The following is a 20,683-nucleotide window of genomic DNA, read 5'->3' as shown; positions in this document are numbered from 1 at the left end:
AATGATTGAGGTGAGAAGTGCTGTGTTGAAAAAAAAGTAAAGTATTCTTGCAGAAGTTCACGAGGATGAGAACAAAGACGATGGGTTTGGTGCAAGTTCCCCATTGATCTGCAGCAAGCTTCCAATCGGATGGAAGCAGGAAATGGGTCTAGCAGAGGCTAGTCGTATAATTTGCATCTCCGTGCGCCGACGGAGGGCCAAGACGGACGCCGTCTACAGAAGGAGCCAATAGAAAGGTCCTTAGACCACATACATATGTATAGTGCCTTGAACAAGTCGCGTTCAACATGCGCAAGAAATAGTCGAGAATTTCGTGATGAGTTTCTCACTCCGTCTTCTACTCCTTACAAGTCAGCTCTGCATTGCCGCATTTGCTGGACAACAATATGATCTCCCAAATACGTGGACTAGCTACGGCTTCACGGCGCCAATCTCGGTGGGAAACCCGCCGCAGGAATTGGATATTCTAATGGATTGGACGTGGATCAGCGCATATGTCTGGACTGGGACTTGCTACCATCATCCAAATTCCCCTCAAAAGTGCCTCAACCCCGAGCAGACGTATTTCAACCAGTCGGCCTCACACACGTTCCGCTACATGCCCGCGTTGTACCCTAGTCGCACATGGGATCCGAATCATTTCTTTCCGAACGAGCCAGCTTTGGTCAACTATGCGACCGATTATTTCACAGTCGGATTCGAAAGTACGAACGTCGTTCTCCAGACTTCAGACTTTACCTTCAACCTGACAGAGTTCGCCTACCCTTTTGCTGGTATCTACGGATTGTCTCCTGTTTTCAAAGGCGACAATGGTATGTTTTGCTGATATTCCATACCTCTTTGGCTTCCACTAATTTCAAAAAGCCTCCCTCCAATCGCCTTTCTATCAGTCATATCGCAAGGACGCCTGGGAATCCCCTGTCGTAGCTTGGCACTTCTGTTATACTGGCTCTCCCGACCTTGCAAAGGCTACTTGCGGGGGTCACGATGCCATACAAACACATGGGGGAATCAACAAAACGCTAGTGGACGAGAAAGAAATTCGATGGTATCAAAATGAGGTGTTTCCCGATGTCAACAACATTGACTTCATCTACGACCCTGCCGTCCTCAATTACTGGGCGATTGAAGTCGAGAGTGTGAAAATTGGGGATGAGAAACAATTTGTCACATCGACCCCAAATAATCCTGGCCCTGCGGCCATCTTTGATCATGCGAGTTACGGTCGCGGCATGCCGCTATCGCCGGCCATTTACGAACGCCTGGTTGCTGCGACCGAGGGAAAACCTGTAACGCTTAACAAACCCCCCAACAACGGTGAGCAGGCCTTCTATCAGGTTGACTGCGCCTGCATTGACGATTTTCCGACCGTGAGCTACGTCTTCAAGGGCGATCAAAAGGAGTGGAGTATTGTGCCCCGCAACTATGTTGAGAAGATCGACGATTCAACGTGCGTATTGAATGTGAGGACTGTCGGCAATCACGCCCAGTTCTTGGGTAATTTTGGAGAGACATTCGCCAAGGATAAATACATTATCTTCGATTGGGAGAAGCTGGCAGTCGGTATTGCCGATATCCAATGGGGGAATGTGGTTGTTTGAGGTTGTTCGTGCCAGTGGAGGATACAGGTATATGCCCGTATGAGGGCGACCCGGAGTAATCCATAGATGCATTAATTAGATACATTACATGCATGATATCAATAGCCACACGGTGTTCGCTTACTAGTATACGGAGTACAACCGAGAGAGTAAAAATACTAGTATCCACGAGTAAACTTCATACTCGCATCACTGTGTTCTAGTAGGTCGGCTTGAGGGCCTTTTGTGTTAACACGACCGCGGAATAACAATAGCTCCTAACTAAGACCTACTAGTGTTAGAAAAGAGAAACGCGCCATGTATCAATGCCACTGTGATAAACGTGGTCGGTGGAGTGTAGAGTGTACGCCAACTTAAAACGAGATAACTCCCTAGGAAAGCATTCCCTCATTTCCTCATTCTCTCAACTTGTCTTTCCAGCGCAGTTCATGCGGCTGAGCCCACTTCCGCCGCCGGGTGGAGATGGAGGAAAAAGCAACGGACGGAAAGGCAGCCAGAATCTCCGTCCGAAGAACATCGGAAGCAGCACTAGAGCTAGCGATTGGTCGCTTGTGCCAGCCTAAATACATACGGGTAAAATCCCTTCCTGACGATTCTAGACGGTCTAAAAATTTGTCAGTTTCTATTAATCGCACACTACCGGGAAGTATCCAACATGGAAACCGTGGATACCGATATCCTGATTATTGGAGGAGGAATTGGGGGTCTTACTTTGGCTGCGATCTGCCAGCAGCTGGGCATTCATTGCAGAGTTCTCGAACGGACACCGACACTGAAGCCAGTTGGGGCAGGTATCTCTCTTGCCCCCAACGCTCTGCGGCTGCTCGATCAGCTCGGTCTGTACCCGGAGCTCCTGGCAATGGGCCAAAAAGTTCACAAGATTCAGATCAACCGTAATCAAGAAAGGTGGAATACCCTGGATTGGACTCTAGTCGAGCAGAATTTCGGATACCCAATCCTTTCCATGGAGCGCCATGCTTTCCATCGTCTGTTGTACCGTGTGGCTGGCGGAGGAAAGACAGTCGTGATGGACTGCAAGGTGCAGGATATTATTGATGATCCAGCCGAGAATTTTGTAACAGTGGTTACCAACAGTGGCAAACAGCTACGAGGGCGTCTTGTTGTTGGAGCAGATGGGATTCGCTCTATAACACGTCGTATCCTTGCCGGCAAAGCCAACGACAAGACGGCTAATACAATTCGTTACACTGGGAGAGTGCATATGTCAGGCATCACAAGCCCCCTATCGCACCTAGGAGAGAATGAAAAGGGAGTAGCCAACTGGATGCTCTACGATGACTCAATCCTGACAACCTGGTCTTGTCCGGACAATAGACAGTGGTTTATTGGAGCCAAGGTACGTTTAAATAAGGCTGTTTTGGCCTTGGGTGATATCTTAAAGTTCATGTTGCTGACTTTCCGGGGATTACTGTTGAATAACTAGATGGCGACTGACATTTCGACCCCGAAGGATAAGAATAGGTCGGTCTGGGCTGGTACAACCCCCGAGACGGTAAAAGAGGCATATGGAAATGAAGTTCATCCTTTTTCCAAGAACGGCAAGCTAGGGGATAGTAAGATTAACCGAAACAGAAGCCCCGATGCCTGCGTGATATGTTGACTGACTTGACTCCGTACCAGTTGTGGATGAGTCGGAGAGAGTTTTAGCCAGTGACGTTTTCGAGGAGGTTGCATTTCCATCCATGGCTAAAGGAAGAGTTGCCCTACTAGGTGATGGTATGCTCTAACCACCAATCTCCATTCTATCAAGTCTCAAGGCGACTAATTCTCAACCGCGACAGCTGCCCATAGTATGACCTCGTTTTTTGGACAGGGTGGATGCCAAGCCATCGAAGATGCAGCCGTTTTGGCAGACCTAATTCAAGAGCAAGTCTTGAGCCCGGGCATTGGCTTTTCCAAGCTCACTCACCAGGAAGTAAGCAATATGCTTTTGGTGTATTCACAGCGGCGTGAGAAGCGCGTACAGGACCTTGCAAGATTCTCATCTAACTTTGCACTTCTTCACACTGCAAATCTGCCGTACGGAACAGGCGGTTTTATCAGAGCTCTCGTTTATAGTTATCTCCCTTCTTGGGCTTGGATGTGGTATCTGCGATGGCTTTATGGAACACAGCCCACAGTGACTGGGCTAGAAAATACGAAGTTAAACACTTGTACTTATAAATAGACGTACCAATGGATCCATGGGTTGGAATATTAGAATGCGATATCGAGAATACATTCGAGCAACCGCAAATCTCAAAATTTTCACTCATCAAAACATTGACTAGAATTATTTGAGTAAATCACATGTCCTGCTCTAGGATGGCAATTAAAGGGTTATGTGTTATCTACTACTAACTACCTTAGACAAATTTTTCATTGTCACTTTATTTTTCTCATTCTTTCATCTTTCAAGTTCTAACGAAATGTTGAATGAATCAGCCCCAAATGGATGAATGCAAATGGAGTGCAAGTTTAGGAGAGACTACGCCTCCTCTACGACAGATACTGTGTAGATCTTCAAGTTTTCCAAGGTAATTTCGTACTAGTAGTGTCGTAATACTGACATTTATATTCATATAAAAATAAGTGTAATCTATTGACGCGAAATGCCTCAATGTGCAAAAGGAACAGAATTTACAGTGCATCCAAAAAGTCAGCGTCCACACTTGGACACATTCCCTGCAAATGGGGAGCGATGCTGTCAAGTACCCTCTTGGTCTCTGTTTGGTCCAGTGGAAACATGACGTGCCCATTGGCTAAGAAGTACCGTTTCAATACGGTAGATCGAACGGTTGCAGCATCCAAGTCTTCAACTCCGGGAGCAGTCTCCATTTTTTCCAGCCATTCCTCTAGAGAAACATGAGAGACAGACTGCTTAGAATTTGGTCGCATCTGGCTAATGACCTCCGGCAGGTCATTTATGTGAAGTGGCTGTGGATTGCCCAGGTGGTATACTGTGAGGCCGTTCCCATCACTCTCGACGGCAGTATGTGTGGTTAACGCAACAAAGGCTGCAGCGAAGTACTCCACAGGAATGATATCGACCACAAACGATGGTCCATTCTCAATTCCAATGCGTGGTACACTGCCAGTATCGACCATGCCACGAACCATTTGAACAGTGAAGTCCTCGAGACCTGGGTTCACTGTGCTCCCCGAGCTAACCGCAGAATGCGACAAGGCAGAAATAGAAGACGCACGGGTCAAAGTCACTGGATATCCACGCTCAGCAGCTTTTACCAGTAAGCTCTCAGCTACCCATCGGGCTTTAAAATATCCCAGCTCATTTCCTGGCGGAGGTAGAAAGTGGGTCATATCGCCTTCAGTGGTGACAATTTGGTCAAAGGTCCGCTGTGCTGTCGGCCATGTTTGGAGGTGGGCTACGCTCCATGTTGAGAGGTAATGCAACTCCGAGACAAAGTCACCTGTTCCAGCGAGGCGTATGAGGTCGAGTAGGGCATTGACATGGGATGCTTTCAAATGCGAATACGTCTGAAGAAGGGAGATTTCTCCGCCTAGGTAGTAAATAGACTGTACAGTCTGACCAAGCTCACGGAATGCGGATTTGCTCAGTCCCAAGCTGCCCTGGACTAGAGTTCCTCTGACTGGAGTAATTCGACCAATAACACTACTCTCAGTCAGACCCTTGGGTTTCAATAGTCCATATTTACCAAGTTCTTCGGTCACTGAGGCAGCTGTGAGAACATTGAAAAGCCCCACAACATACAGGCGAACTGTTGGCTTGGTATGTAGAATCTCAGCTATCAAGTGGGCATTTATGCGTGACATCGTTCCCGCAATGAGAACAGCTGTAACCTCATGTCTGGGGACAGTCAAGCTTCCATGTTGGAGTGGGAATCGACTGTCACGAGCAACTTTGCTCTCGGCGGCCCAATCAATAATGGCATCGTCGGCATTGGCAACAATAGAGCCATTAGTAGCCCGACCTGACTGCAAAAATGTGCTAATTGCTGCGACTGTTGGCTCCTGGAACAGTTGAGTGAGAGTAGGGACTTTCTCAAAACATTGACGAAGTTCTGCTTGTAGTCGCACGAGAAGGACGCTATTTCCACCCTTATGGAAAAAGTTGTCTTTAAGCCGAGTGTAGCCAACATTTGATCCTAAGACCTTTTGAAAGATTTTGATAGCAGATTTCTCGACGTCATTCAGGTTTTCGTCGGTGTTACTCGGATCGGAAAATGGCAAGACAGGATCTAGATCGATGCTGAGAAGTGCCCGTCGATCGACCTTACCTCCTATTGTGACCGGAAGCCTCTCAAGGAAGTGATACCCACTTGGTAGCATGTAATAATTGAGTTGCGAAGATATCAATGCATGCAATTCTGTAACAAATACGTGACGCTCCTGCTTGTCGTAGATCTGAGATGGAACGAAGAACGCAATGAGCTGGACATTTTGCTCATCGTCTTCACGCGGTCTAGAAATGACGGCAATATCGACGAGACCCTTACCGATGCTTTGCGAGTTTCGGAAAATGCAGTGCTCTATCTCACCAAGGTCTACTCGGAAACCACGTAATTTGATCTGCTTGTCTCCTGCAATGCGACCATGAAACTCGAGTTGCCCGTCTGGGCGAAATTTTCCACGATCTCCTGTCTTGAACATCCTTGCCCAGCCACGGCGGCGATCATCTTGGGAGCAGAATGGATCTTCAACAAATGATTTCCTGTTTGCGGCCGGTCTATTCAGATAGCCTTGCCCAACTTGCGCTCCACCAACCGCTATTTCACCAACGAATCCAAGCGGAAGAGGGTGATCGTCATTGTCAAGAATATAATGCCGACAGTTGCTTAGCGGTTTTCCAATTGGGAGGTTAAGAGAGGCTTCGTCAGGTTCGTCAATACGCGCGATGGTAGTTTGCACAACAAGTTCACTTGGGGACCAGGTGTTATAGAGAACTGCAGGTGTAGCCAGGTCATAAAAGGCCTTGACAACACGTATCGGTAGTCTTTCTCCGGCGAAGAAGGCAACTCTGTAGTCGCGGCACTGCTTGAGCGCCTCCCGATTGCTTTCGAGAAGCAAGGAATATTGGGTAGGAGTAAAATATGTTACGGTCACTCCTTGTTGCTTCATAAAGCCCGCCAAGGCGTATGGATCATTGCGAGTCTCGGAAGATGCGATGCAAACCCTGGCACCGGAGCAAAGGGCAGAGAAAATCTGGACAATAGAAAGATCAAAGGCCATGGAGGATTGCTGGAGGAAACTGTCTGCTCGTGAAAACCCGAAGTCTCTGTGTAGGGTGCTCAACATCTGGTGAGTGTTTGATTCGCTCAAGATCACGCCTTTCGGCATTCCGGTGCTGCCCTGAATAGAGTATCATGTTAGATTAGTATGTGAGACTTGGGCGTTTGAAAAAAGGACTTTCTCACCGACGTGTAAATCATATAGAACGGATCCGATAGTTGCCTTGGTTCGAGATTTGAAAGAAGACAGGGCGACTTGATGCATTCATCTACCCTGATGACTTTGGTCGAGACACCCAACTTGGTAATCTCCTCCGCCACAAACTCGCCGCCCGAGCCCACAAGAATGGCTCTGCAACCAGCATCCTGAAACATGAATGCTAATCGCTCTTTTGCAAAATCTGGATCCAAAGTGACGTAGCAAGCGCGTGCAAGAAGAATACCGAGCATGCCCTCCACAGCCCCAATGCAAGGGCGACAGGCTAGTGCAATGCGATCGCCGCTCTCAACACCAGCTTCTCGTAAAGCGGACGCAACCAAGGTGGCATTTCGACTTAATTCTCCGTATGTGATATTTGTCCCGTCAGAAACTATGAGAGCTGTCGCTTCTGGCTGGTTGCGAGAAACATCGAGAATTCTGTCGATGACAGTTTGATTGCTCCACAAGGAGTCTTGGAATTCAGTGTTCCAAAAGTTTCGCTGCAGTCGCTCAAACTCAAGTCTTCCGCATAAGTCTACTTCTTCAACGGGTTGCCGATGATCTTTGATGACACTCTCCAGAAATGTCAAAAAGTTGTCGACGAACCGCTGCATATCTTCTGAACCGTACAAAGCCGTCGAGTACTCAATTCTAAGGTCGAGACTGTGCGTAGCAGTCTCAAGGGCTTCTAGGCTCAGTTCACAAGCTGTTGGGATATCTGTCATGGATGCGCCTTCAATGGCGAAGTCTGCTGCTTCAAATCGAGGAGCTGGGCCGTGGATTTGATAGTTAACAATAACCTGGGAAATTGGAGAGTGACTTGGAGTCTTGTCGACTTGCATCAAGTTCACAATCTCATCGAATGGAATGAAACTGTGGGACATAGCCTCAAGAGCTCGGTCTTTGGTCGCGACAAGTAACTGATCAAATGTGGTGTCACACTCATCCTGGCATCTGACTGGGCACATGTTTACGAAGAATCCAGTAATATCATCGGCGTCAGGGTGTGGCCGATTACCATCCACAACTAGCATCACAAGATCCGGATCTTGAGTGTATCTGTAATGGAAGGCGCGGAAGGCAGCCAAAAGAAAGTGATAAGGGGTACCCTTTATTTCCGTGGAGAGTCTTTTCATGCGAGAGAATAGCCTTGTGACCAGATTTGCCTTCACAGTGGCGCGTCTTGGATCTCCATGAGAAGGACGCTCAGGCACCGCGGAAAACGGCAGTAGGCGACTAGATGTTGGAATTCCAGCGAGACTAGACTTCCACCAATCTTTATGAGCTTGCACTCCTGGCGAACGCAGATATTCATTATGCCATAGAGTGAAGTCAATATAGTCCAGCTTTGGACTTGGCACAGTCGATAGATCGCGATCCATTTGAAATGCGTCGTATAGTTGAACAACCTGGTTCATCATGATTTTATAGCAGCCTCGGTCGACAGCAATATGATGCATCATGCTAACAAGTGCGTATCTCTCATCACCTAGCTTTGCAAGACACCAGGTTGTTACTTCTCCATCAGAAATATCAACCTCATTCAGCTTGCTTTGCGCGACGTACCGCTCCAATGCTTCGTCGGGGCTAGGGAGTCGGGAAAAGTCCCTCATTGACAGATTGACATCGAAGTCATCAACAGGCTTTTGCTGGGTAAAGTCTGTTCCCTCAAAATATGCCGTACGTAGAGCTGAATTCCGCATGCATAGCTCTAAGATGGCTCGCCGGAGGTTCTCTCGATGAGGCTTACCGCGAATGAACATCACGATTGGCAATACCAAAGCCGACTTGTCTTCCGCCATACTATGCAAAAACCACAGTCGAGACTGGTATGTAGAGAGAGGAATGTCTCCTTGGTCCGGAGGACTTTTCTTAATCTCACTTATGTGCATGGGCGGCAATGAACCGTCGACAGCTTTGGTCTGATCATTATCAGGCAATGCTTTCGAAGGGGCATCGGCGGGACCCGAAACAGCTGATATAGCTGCGGTTATGAGATTCAAGGCCTTTTTGATGAGAGCTTGGATTGACTGTGCGCTCAAAATATCGAATAGTGCGATGTCAACTTGAAGCTCCTTTCGGAACCATGACCGAAAGTCGGCTGCAACTAAGGAATCCAGACCATAGGAGGAAAGGCTGTTGTTGGGTAAGATAATTTCACGAGGAATTTCGAGTACCTTGGAGACTTTATCAATGAATGTATCAACAAGTATGCGTTCTCTAGCCTCGGAATCCGGCTCTACCGCCAAAATCGCGGCGATGGATTTGTCGTTTCTACTATCGGCCCTGTCCTCAAAGTCATGGTTTGCATATAAATTCCGGAAGAGAGGTTTCTGAGCCCAGTAGACATCAGCGCTTTGAAGATTGATTCCAGTTATCGTTTGATGTTTGTCAATGCCAACCGGGGCACTGTCACTCATGATATCAGGCTTGATTGCCTCCTGCAACTGGTACAGAAGCTCCTCCTCGCTGATGAAATCCATTTGAAGGCGTTCCATAACTTTCTGGAGATTTTCACTCTCGGCGATAACCCCAACATTTGACACGGCACCAACATTGAGTGTCGAACCGCAGAGACCCCTGGCACGCCGGTGGGCAATCAGGGCATCTAAGAAGGCATTTGCAGCACTATAGTTTGCCAGTCCCTTGGAGCCAATAATCGAAGTCACAGATGAAAAGCAAACAAAGAAATCCAAGTGCAAACTAAGTGTAGCCAGGTGTAAATTTTGCGCACCGTCCACCTTCGGCCGAATACAACGCTGCCATTGCGTGAAGGTCATTGTGTCCAACGTGGCGTCTTGGATGACCATGGCAGCATGGATAACCCCTCCAAGAGAAATGCCTATCTTTTTGACACAATTTTGAACATCTTGAATATTTGTCACGTCTCCACGATACACGGTGACGGATATGTCTCGTTCTTGCAGCCATGCGACCGTGGCTTTCGCTTCAGTTTGATCATCGCCAGACCGAGAGAAGAATGCGAGGCTTCTCGCGCCTTTACGAATCATCCACTGGCTCAAGGTACGGCCAACGCCCCCAAGTCCCCCAACAAGAAGATAGGTCTTCTGGGCTTGGAATAGCTTGGTGCCCAGGAATCTAGGAGGTGCAATTGGAACGATATCATCATTTCCTGGAACTAGGACGATTTTGTGGAAATGCTCTCCCTTCTTAGCGAGGTGAAAGCCTTTTGAAAGATCCGCATAGGAGAATGTGGTAATGTCGGAAAGAGGCTGGATCTCGTTTTTATGCACCAGCTCACAAGCCTCCTGGAAGACCCGCTCCGCAAGGGGTTTGTTGCTTTCGAACATGTTGACCAGGTCCACGGAAGCAATCGAGATGTTCTTTCTTAGAAATTCCATGCTCATCAAGGTACCATCTTGAATATCTCGTTTGCCAAGCTCAATCAACCGACCGAAGGCTTTTACACAAGCACAAGATGCCTGGAAAAGCGGACCGGACAAGCAATTCAAGACAACATCAACACCATTGCCCTGAGTAGCCCGCAAGACACCTTTCACGAATGTTTTTTCGCGAGAGTCAAAAATTTGATCATCTTGAAGACCATACTGCCGCTTCATGTACGATCGTTTCTCTGGTGTCCCCACTGTGACCAAGATCCGCGCGCCAGCCCGAACTGCAATTTGAACAGCGATTTGGCCTACGCTGCTCGCGGCGCAGTGGATCAAAACAGTTTCCCCGGCCTGGACTCTTGCGACGTATGAAAGCGCATACCATGAGGTTGTCACTGCTATAGGTACTGCAGCGGCATCTGAGAAAGGCATGCTCTCTGTCAACTTGTAGGAGAGAGCTGCCGGGTTGCGAACTAATGTCCTATGTGCCCCCTGACCGGGTCGCCAGGCAATCACACGATCGCCAGGACTGAAGTTCTCAACAGCATTGCCAATCCGAGTAACGATTCCAGCACATTCATCTCCAAGTTTATGGCTGTCAATGGTGCCCGTCACGACAGCAACATCCCGCGCACTTATCGGTGAGGCCTTCACTTGGATTTCGATTTCATCATCCTGAATAACCTCGTCGAAGAAGTCTTCGTCCCGTTCAAAGTGGAATGTATCAAGAAGGCCAATTTTGCCAATTTTCAAGGTTAATGGCCCGCTACTACCAAACATCTCTGGGCTGGGCTCTTGATTTGGGCCATTTCGTAGTTTGCGATTGCATTCATCATCTGCCACGATCTTTGGTAGATAGATGCACCCATCACGCTCAGTTAGCTCATCTTCATCGAGTTGCGCCAAATTCAAAAATTTCACAAGGCCATTGGCAAACGCAATTGGAGTAGTCTTCGCACTGTAGTCCACGGTGGTGATCTGTAGCTGATCATTCTCGCTCCTGGCAGTCCTGATAAGGCCGAGAAACATTGCTTGATCGGGATGAGGGGAGTCCACTGTGTATATATAGTTAGTTTCTATGATTCTAGCGTCTCCGTTCTCCTTCAAGCTCAAATTTGCTATTTTGAAAGTTCAGATTTACAATTTGTGACTCACTTGTCGCGCCCTCTAGTGCCCAAATAACTTTTCTTTTGATGGAAGTTAGGATCTTCTGAAAAGCCCTGAATGAACCTTCATCCTGAGGCGGTCCGCCCAGGGACGCGAGAACTAGCAGTACTCCGTGCTGATTTAATTGGTCAAGCTCAACGACTTCTTTCAGAGATACCAGATTGATGTCTGCGATTACAGACCTCAAAGAATTGACAATATCTTGTACTCGTCCCGAAAGTAAATCAGGTATTACCACTGAAACCTCCTCTGCCTTTGCTGGGGAAATGTCTTCATGCCGCCGATATGCCGTCATCCCATGGCTGGAAAACAGAACCTGGTAGTCGTCTCTGATTGCTGTTCTGACTTTACTGTGATCTTGAATTATAGAACCATTGGGTTTGAGGATTGTGTCCAGGTTAATATTGACCGTATCCCGGCTCACAATCAGCAGGTCGTACACGCCATCTGGTTCCAGGATATTCAGAAGGCCGCCAGACTGGCTGATCAGTTCATGATCAGCCATGACGCTGCCCGAGCCCTCAGGTATACAAACATCAATGCTTTGCACCTTGCGCCGTTGACCTGACTTCAGGCCAAGTGTATGTACCAGTTGTCTCGATTCATCGATACTGGACACGATATGGAGAAGTCGACTATTGGGGTACTGGTGGGCAAAAATCTCTACAATCTCCGCAAGAGATCTGCTCTCGAGTTGAGGGTCATAGGAAAGCAAATCGAAGCAAGGCAACCACTGCTGGCGAAAGAAGAGGCTGCGGCTCATTTGAGAGTCTGACTGATCACCTCCAAGTGATTTCACTTCGAGACCATCAATTTGCATTGTCATACTCCCTGTCTCATCTTGAAGGAGAATATCGCTGATCGCGACTCGTGGCGAGAGCATCTTTGTGGCGGAGCATATTTGGTATCGTCGTGTGTCCATGGACCTTGCCGCAGCCGAAAAACCAGCAAATACCATAGATCGAATGAACGAAGGTACATAGGGCTCATCGAGTGTTCTGTCCAGGCATGACTCAATAGCACTGAAGATCAAATGGAACGATGAGTCGAGTAGCGTCGGGTGCACGACGGTGACATCGGCCTCCTCGCAGGGCAGCGATTGCGGATTAAACACGAGACTCGACACTGCAAATCCATTTCCACGGTCAATATTTCCTGTCAATAATTTGAATCTATCTCCATAATCAAGACCAATTTGACTCAAATGTCGGTAGAAAGTTTGCGCTGGCACTGAATAGTTCGTGCGTTTCAAAAGACCATTCACGTATGCCTTGGTCTCAGAAATCTGTGAGTTTGTTTGCAACTTAGCCCCAATGAAAATTACACCGCGACAATGCTCGATACAGACTCCGGAATTATTGTATGAAGAAACACAAAACTCCAACAAAGACTCAGACCTTTCTTTTGCGGAGGTAGTAGTGGGGCAAAGGTTGAGGAGTACTTCAACACCGTCCTCACCATCCTCAATAATCAGCGGCGCTTTGATAGAAACCCCTTGAAGGGTTATTGTGGCTTCGTTCAGCTCAAGCGAACGCTGACGGATCGCCGCTTCGATAGCCATGCTGATATATCCCGCTGCAGGGAAAACAGTCTTTCCATCAACAATATGCTCTGCCAGCCAAGGGATCTCGGAAATACGGAGAATATTACGCCAGGTAGGTTGGCTGGCAACTGATCCCGGCAAGATGTGGCCAAGAATTGAGTGTCGAAACCGACGGAGTCGATGTTCTCGAATGACACGGGTGTCGGACCAGTATCGTTTATGATCCCACGCATATGACGGGAAATCCTTGAGCTTCTTCCCTGGTCCCGTTTGGATGAGCTCTCCTGAGGGACCCAAGCTTGAATTCTGGTTGACCGCTGCGAGATCAATGGGATATCCTAGTGAGAAGAGTTGTCCGGCCATCGTCAACATAGACTCGAAATCGGAAGTGCCTCGTGTCAGAGTGGCGACATATGGTAGGTCTAGCTTGAGAGACTGCATGATTTGTTTGCATGGTCCCTTGAGTGCTGGATGAGGTCCGACCTCCACCAGTATATCCACATTCTTCTCATCAAACTCATCCAGTAAAGTACCGGCAAGCCCATCTGAGAACCTGACAACATTCGTCATGTTAGCTGCCCAGTAATTTGCACCCATCGCCTCTGGATCAGCTACTCGAGCTGTCACAGTGGAAAACATTTGACATGTTGCCGACTGGGAATCGAATTCCTTGTAAGACTGCAACGCTGATCGATAGGCCGGGGCTAGTGGAACCATATGGTGAGAGTGGAACGCTTGCTTGACTTGAAGCTGTCTGGCAAAGATTTTCTGACGATCGAGGTCATTCTTTAATTCAATGATGGCATCTTCATCTCCGGATACAGTGATTGTATTGGCACTGTTGATGGCGGCAATCACTATGCGACCGACGAACGGCTCCAACGCGTTCAGAGTATCAGACTTGTTCATTCCCACTGCCATCATGGCGCCGGGAACTTTGTCGCTATTTCCACAGGATGACATATAAAGTCCCCGGTAGTAGGCCGCAACCATAGCATTCTCAAAAGACAGGATTCCAGCTGCGTAAGCAGCTCCAATTTCACCGGAGGAGTGTCCAACTACACCAGAGGGCACTACTGCCCAGCACTTCATGAGGTCCACAAGTGCAATCTGCAATGCTGTGCAGATAGTCTGGGAGTACAGAGTCTGGCCAAGGTTCGAGGCATTTTCGGATTGGCAAAGCTCCTCAAGGATATACCACGACGGTGCATCGGGTAGGGATTGCAAGATGGAGTCACATCGTTCTAAAGTCTGCCTGAACAATGGACATTCTTGAATCAACTGTCGTCCCACTATAAATTGGTCTGGTTAGCCTTTTGAAGTAGAGAAGATTCTAGATATTAATCAAGAATTAAAACTTACTCGCATGCCATTGTGCACCTTGGCCCGTGAAAACGAATCCCAGTCTTGGTGGATCACTGTTCGCCTGTGACCACGGCGCGTACGGACGAGGCCGCTCAGTATTTTCGAGGGCGGCCTGCAAGCTGCCGGAAACGATAAACGAGCGATAGCGATGCATCGTACGCCGATGAGATAAAGTAAACGCCACATCAGGTAGCTGGGGCGATTCGTTTATGAGGTAGCTTCGGAGAAGCTTTTCCCAAAGCTCTCCGGCCTTCGTAGAATGAGACGTCAACGGCAGCAAATAAGGCCTATCATGAACCCCATTAGCAATTACCTCGGGGATATTCATTGGCGTTATCGCTTTTGCTGGGAGGTATTCTTCAAGCACGACGTGGGCATTCGTTCCCCCGTACCCGAATGAATTAATGCTTGCGCGTCTGAGGCCATTTTCAGGACGAGGCCAATCGACCAGCTCTGTTGGTACTGCTAGTTTCCATCCCTGTAGGTCTATTTTGGGGTTCAAGGTGTTGAAATGCATGTTTGGGGGAATTTTCCCCTTTTGCAATGCCAAGGTTGTCTTGATGACACTTGCCACGCCGGAGGCACCTTCGAGGTGACCAATATTGCTCTTCAATGAGCCAATAAACAAAGGCTCCTGGCGATCTGAAAATACCGCGCCCACTGCTCTCGTTTCATTTGGGTCGCCAGCTTGAGTTCCGGTTCCATGGGCCTCAAAATATTGTGTATCAGCTGGGTCAAGACCAGCCGCTTGATAGGTAGAGCGGATCAGCGCCTCCTGGGCAACACTATTTGGGAATGTAATACCCGGTTTCTGTCCATCGTGGTTGGAACCAGTACCTCGCACAACAGCGTGAATAGAGTCGCCATGGAGAATCGCAGAGCTCTGGCGTTTCAGAATGACAGCGCAGATTCCTTCTCCTCTAACATAGCCGCTTCCAGCGGCATCAAAGGCTCGGCAGCGCCCATCGGTGGATAGCATTCCGAGATCTGTCATTGTAACGAACATATCTGAATCGAAATGAAGAGAGGAGCCAACAACAATTGACATATCCGCTTCTCCATCAAGGAGGGCTTTGTTGGCCAAATGTAGACAAACCATGGATGACGAGCAAGCCGTGTCGACTGTAAGGCTTGTCCCATGCAAATTGTAGAAATACGAAATTCTGTTGGATAGTATTGCGTTGCCAGTTCCAGTGACAGTATACTTGGGGTACGACTCGAAGTCTTTTGACAGCATCGCGTTGTAATCGTTCGTGAACGACCCACACAGAACCGATGTCGAGGAACCGTTTATCTCATCCAGAGTGATCCCAGCATCTTCAAGAGCCTCGTAGACCACCTCGAGTAAAATCCTCTGCTGGGGATCCATGGCTTTTGCTTCACTTCCCGAAATTCCGAAAAAAGATGCATCGAAGTCTCCGAGATCCTGATCGAGGAAGTAGCCGTAACGGGCATTTGTCTGTATTCTTTGTCAGGAAGGGACTCTTCAAACGGCTTAATCATTAAATCGAGAGAGATATACTCACTGTTCCTTTGTTGGTACCATCGGGATGATAGAACTTGTCCACATTGAATCGATTTTCCGGGATTTTGCGCCGTAGATCTCTCTGTTCCACAATAGCATCCCAAAGTTGACTGGGATTCTTGGATCCTGGGACTCGGCAAGCCAGACCAACAATGACTGACGGGTCCAAGTCCCCATTCTTATATTCAGCTTGCCTTTCTGCCATGACTGTGATAAGACAATCGTCTATGGAATTGCCGTTTCTCTGATATGTTGAAATAATCTGTGATAACGGGGAATGTCTTTTGATCAAATTTGCATTCTCAACTCTCTGAAAAGGAGAATCCGGGTCTAAGTATTTCCTTACTCCTCTAATTCCACTTGTGCTCATATCCAAGATCATAACTAGGCTCTGTGGCGGTGGTAAGCTTCTACCCACTCGGATCCGACTATTAATCCTTTTCCGTGACGGCACGGAACACACTCGATGCGAGGTATATCCTGAAAGCACCGTCAATAACGGAGACCTTCGTAGGAATCGAGAGAACTAATCGGAGAATCTGATGTGGATCAGTTATGGGTCCGGAGGTTGCATCATCAGACACACTATGAGATCAGGTCCGCAGCCAGTGGTATCTCTGGAGGGGGCCTAATTTTGCCCGGAGCTCAACGGAGGGAAGTAGATCAGGTCTCACTATTTGTCTTTATTTGCTTGCCAGTGAGGGTCCATGAGATTCCAAACGCTGCCGGAAGGGACCGTCTAAGAAACGAATCCCTCGCCTCCAGGACACCTGTTATCCAGGATTCTTTCACGAGCGGTTTTCAGTTTGCTCAATTGTTGGATTCCAACCGTATATCTCTCCGTTTCATGTCTTCTAGATGTGATAGTATTGGCGTATCAATTATGTCTTAGAAGTGTGGTTCGGTTTGGTTTGTTTTATAATGCATTTTCTTTTCATTTTTTCAGTGTCCCTTGTTGCTCGAGATTGCTCCTCCAATTTTCATTTAATGAAAGATCCCGGGGAAACCCAGACATTGAAATCCTATTCAGTGCATCATACATCGGGCATTAAGGAGATGGAATGTACATAGTCTACTCTCCTTGAGTCAGATATTTTCGATTTCTACCTCGCGGTACTCCAGAATTCTAACAGTGATTGCAAAATGTAGTATAAACAGTCACTTTCTCTGTTCAAGTTCTCCTTTTAAGCTTTTTGTGTGGTGTTATCATAATCCTTGCCGCAGCATCGGCCAGGTCTGATCTATTACCAAGGGGTTGAAAATCATCCCGTTTTGGTCGTCATAATATCCTGGGCTTCTGCCCCATTCGTCCAAGTTTTCCACTTGCGAGTTGAGCTGCTTGGATGGGACTGAATGATGTTGGTGATTTTGAAAATTTCCGAGGTTTGAAAGTATGCCATCTGCCGGCGGCATCGCATTATCATTCACAGGGGCAATTTGACTGCCCATAGATATATCAGAGAGCGAGGACAAGTTCAAGGTCGAATAATTCGGCGGCATCGTTGCCATCCTGTTTGACCCATCACTTGCAGTGGCATGGTTCAGTTCCAATACAGGGACTGAACACAGCCCTTGTGGGTCTTCATCTACTTGGTATTGGGTAGTACAACTGCAGGGGTGCGGTCCAACCCCAAATTGTCGTGCGACGGCCTCTACCTGTTTCCTTGTCGCGCGGCAAGATGGCCCAGTGCTGAAATTCTGCACTTGGCCGAGTTCATACAAGTTGGTGGCAATAGAACGAAGCTGGGGCTCGTATGATTGCCACATATCAGGAGAAATACTCTGCGATTTTGAAGTTCTGCCTGCGCATACCGTCTCCATGGCTCTGCAGCAGGTATCCAGTGCGAGTGTGAATGTATCAGGTGAGTACGGGTGTAGTTGCGAAGCAACGTGAGACCAAGGTTCTGCATCCAGAGGTTCAAGCACACATGTGATGATTTTGATGAGCTCCTTGGCAGAGAAACAAAAAGCCTCGATAACTTCCCTGGTTAGGTTAGGAGTTTCCGCGGTACGTCCTGTCTTTCTCGTATGCGGAAAGAGGACATGAATAGCCATGGAGTGGTACACCGTCAATACGAATGTCCTTGATGGGTCATGCTTCAATTTCGAACCCATGATAGAGACATTATCGATAAGTACTTGATGAACTTCATGACACACTACATCAAGGCCCTGTGGTTTCAAGTTTTCTTGTATGCGACCCAGCGCAGACAGAGCAGCTTCTTGCCACAAAATTGCCGCCGATGGCTCATCGGCCCCGGTCTCGGCATCCTCGGGATACAGGTCGTACACGTATGCTACGATCGAACAAACGTGGGCGACAGGCCAAATATCAACCATGGCAACCTTCTGTCGATGCAGAGTGGATATGTGGTCTGAGGCCTCATCGAGACAAATCAGCGCTGACGAGGCCGGATCAACGGGAAGAAACACTGATGACAAGCTGGTGCGGGGCAGATATGGCAGTTTCTCATCCATCTGGATAAACAGCCACTGGAAAATGATGAAGGTGATCCACCAGAGATAAGCTACTATCTCTCTCTCGACTTCGCGCACCTCGACGCCATTGATACGGCTCCCAGAACTAGTTGTGGCGGTAGACCATTTACACTCTCGCAGCCTTTTCGTTATACGACATGCAAGGCCAATGTGACATAACGCTCGTCGAATTTGTGAGCGACAAAGGGCATGCCACCCTAAGAGCATGAGGGTTTGAGCTATGCATATATCAGGAGGCGAAACAGACGATGCGCGGGCTCTTGGAGATTCCTCTGTCTCTGCCGACGCATTATTTTTGGAATACGGATGCTTCCAAAGTCGATCTGCCGCCCATCGCAAGCATCTTTGCCCTTGCTCCTCATCCCCCGTCAGAATAAGAGCATCGCCCATGATGGTGGCGAGAAGGGTCTCATCCAGCGTTTCGCGGCGTAGCTCGTACATCACCAGCGTCTTCGAAAGAATAAATGACAATTGGTGCGTCGAAAACCAGATATCAATGAGTTGCATTATTTTCCGCGTCTCAAATTCGGCCAATGGGTTTGATGCTGGCCGCGACTCGTCGAACATAGTCGTGGTATGGTCCGCTCGGAACGCTTTCATCAAAAAGTGGCCTTCATGATTATACACGAGATTGCACCCTAAATGACCGAATTTGGAAACCACTAGGGCAACGAGTTCTTTCACGATGATCGAAAAAACATCAGGTTGTCGGCTTGACTGGGATGAGGTTGTCTTGTTTCCCTCCGGCTGTGGGACACGCTGATAGAATGTACTGATCTTCCGATGCCATGGATTATCAGTCGCTTCATTGTCCTGGTCATTCCTAGAACTGAAGTTGTCGACAAAGATTGATTCTAGTTCGGAGGCAATGGTCGAAGGGGTATTATGGCCAGGGCTGCGAATAGAGCTGGTGGAGCCAGTGGAATTGGCATCCGGATGTGTTAGGAGCACCGGTTGATGATCTGCGGGGTGCGAAGGAGGTATCTGATCGTTTTGCAGAGCGCGCGACACTGGCTGAACATCGTAGATACACTCAACTTGCTGTTTCCGACAGGCTTCGCAGATTTTCTCGTTGGAACATTTGATCTTCCTGGACCGACAGAATCCACAAGATTTGCGCAGTGGGTGTTTTGTGACGCCGCTCATCGCACGCGGGGACAACCGAGTATTGGAACGAGGAGGATTTCGTAAAGGGGCGACCGAAGGATTCGAATTGTCGAGTGATTCAGGCATCTTCAGAGCCGCCGGCTCGGGTAGCAGACTGACACGTTCACTCTCTTGCTAAGAGTATTCCCATGGCGTGTTAAGACGTGCACACCTGGTATTTCGACGTTGATGTTAGTAATACGAGCTTGCGGCTGAGGTCCCGAGGTTGCATTTTGTACAGCTACTAGTTTCTTACATAAAATAGTGGGCGGTGACTATCCATGGATGTATACAAGCAGTGTAAGTACCACTGGGGCGTTACTATGTATATATACCACCTGGCCCCCTAACCGCCCCCAGAACCACAACCCAGCCTAACCATGCATCCCAAGCCCGTGTATCCACTATCACGGCCCAGCCCGTGCAATCTACTAACATTGATCAGGGTCTCGTAGCAATAAGCAATCGGATGCGACTAAGTGGCAAAGGTGTGTAAGTGAGATGAGAAAACTGAACCCTTGAATTTACTAGTAGAACCTATCATACTAGTAGTATCCTCTACTAGTACACTTGTAGCCTACAAATATGCGTCAGATCCCATTGATCACCATGATAGTACCTACATATGTACCTGCCCACTTTGCCTGGCTTATATCACCTGATTGTGCACTGATGGCGTTTTCCCTGGCTAACCACTCACCTGGGCAAGTTGTATGATTATTCAATTCTCTGGGATCAATCTTGATGTTGATTCTTCGACATTAACTACCTAGGTAACACTTGTTATCTTAGTAATCGAAATTAACTTCCCGAGGTCTCATTCTAATCGGTTTGTTCAATCGATCAAGCTCCTAGTACTGCTGAATGGCGACTACGTGTGTTTCAACACCTACATCTCCGAGAGGCCGGAATTGCTGTAGTCCGTGCTGGAACTAAGGGTGACATTATTACATTCAACACCACCAAGAAATGGTGAATAATGGAGTCCCCTACAATGTTGATATAGATCATATCCCTCGTTAAAAATTGCAAACAACTCTAGCAGCACGGAGTAAGCGAAACAGCATTCAAACCA

At 48.0% G+C, this 20,683-nt stretch overlaps 4 protein-coding genes across 4 annotated transcripts; 2 read left to right on the top strand and 2 right to left on the bottom strand.

The window, feature by feature from the left end:
• Window positions 1–316: 316 nt before the first annotated feature.
• Window positions 317–1,601, top strand: N7479_001989 (pepsin-like aspartic protease; the record flags this gene model as incomplete). The annotated part of the gene is made up of 2 exons (XM_057249686.1): window positions 317–812; window positions 865–1,601. The coding sequence occupies 2 exons, from the start codon at window positions 317–319 to the stop codon at window positions 1,599–1,601; spliced, it is 1,233 nt and encodes a 410-aa protein (XP_057114118.1).
• Window positions 1,602–2,256: 655 nt separating this feature from the next.
• Window positions 2,257–3,611, top strand: N7479_001988 (FAD-dependent oxidoreductase; the record flags this gene model as incomplete). The annotated part of the gene is made up of 5 exons (XM_057249685.1): window positions 2,257–2,958; window positions 3,046–3,175; window positions 3,243–3,338; window positions 3,404–3,537; window positions 3,600–3,611. 5 exons carry the CDS (start codon window positions 2,257–2,259, stop codon window positions 3,609–3,611), a joined length of 1,074 nt encoding a protein of 357 aa, XP_057114117.1.
• A 630-nt stretch (window positions 3,612–4,241) lies between these two features.
• N7479_001987 (polyketide synthase) lies at window positions 4,242–16,168 on the bottom strand (the record flags this gene model as incomplete). Its single annotated transcript, XM_057249684.1, has 5 exons — window positions 4,242–6,932; window positions 6,998–11,481; window positions 11,519–14,365; window positions 14,436–15,897; window positions 15,965–16,168. 5 exons carry the CDS (start codon window positions 16,166–16,168, stop codon window positions 4,242–4,244), a joined length of 11,688 nt encoding a protein of 3,895 aa, XP_057114116.1.
• Window positions 16,169–17,169: 1,001 nt separating this feature from the next.
• N7479_001986 (uncharacterized protein) lies at window positions 17,170–19,695 on the bottom strand (the record flags this gene model as incomplete). The annotated part of the gene is made up of 1 exon (XM_057249683.1): window positions 17,170–19,695. One exon carries the CDS (start codon window positions 19,693–19,695, stop codon window positions 17,170–17,172), a length of 2,526 nt encoding a protein of 841 aa, XP_057114115.1.
• Between the last annotated feature and the right edge of the window lie 988 nt (window positions 19,696–20,683).

Source organism: Penicillium vulpinum (genome assembly GCF_028829585.1).
Source record: "Penicillium vulpinum strain IBT 29486 chromosome Unknown utg000001l_segment0_segment0, whole genome shotgun sequence".
Taxonomy (NCBI): domain Eukaryota; kingdom Fungi; phylum Ascomycota; class Eurotiomycetes; order Eurotiales; family Aspergillaceae; genus Penicillium; species Penicillium vulpinum.
The sequence above is the reverse complement of the archived record's forward strand: the minus strand, read 5'-3'. Positions and strand labels throughout refer to the sequence as shown.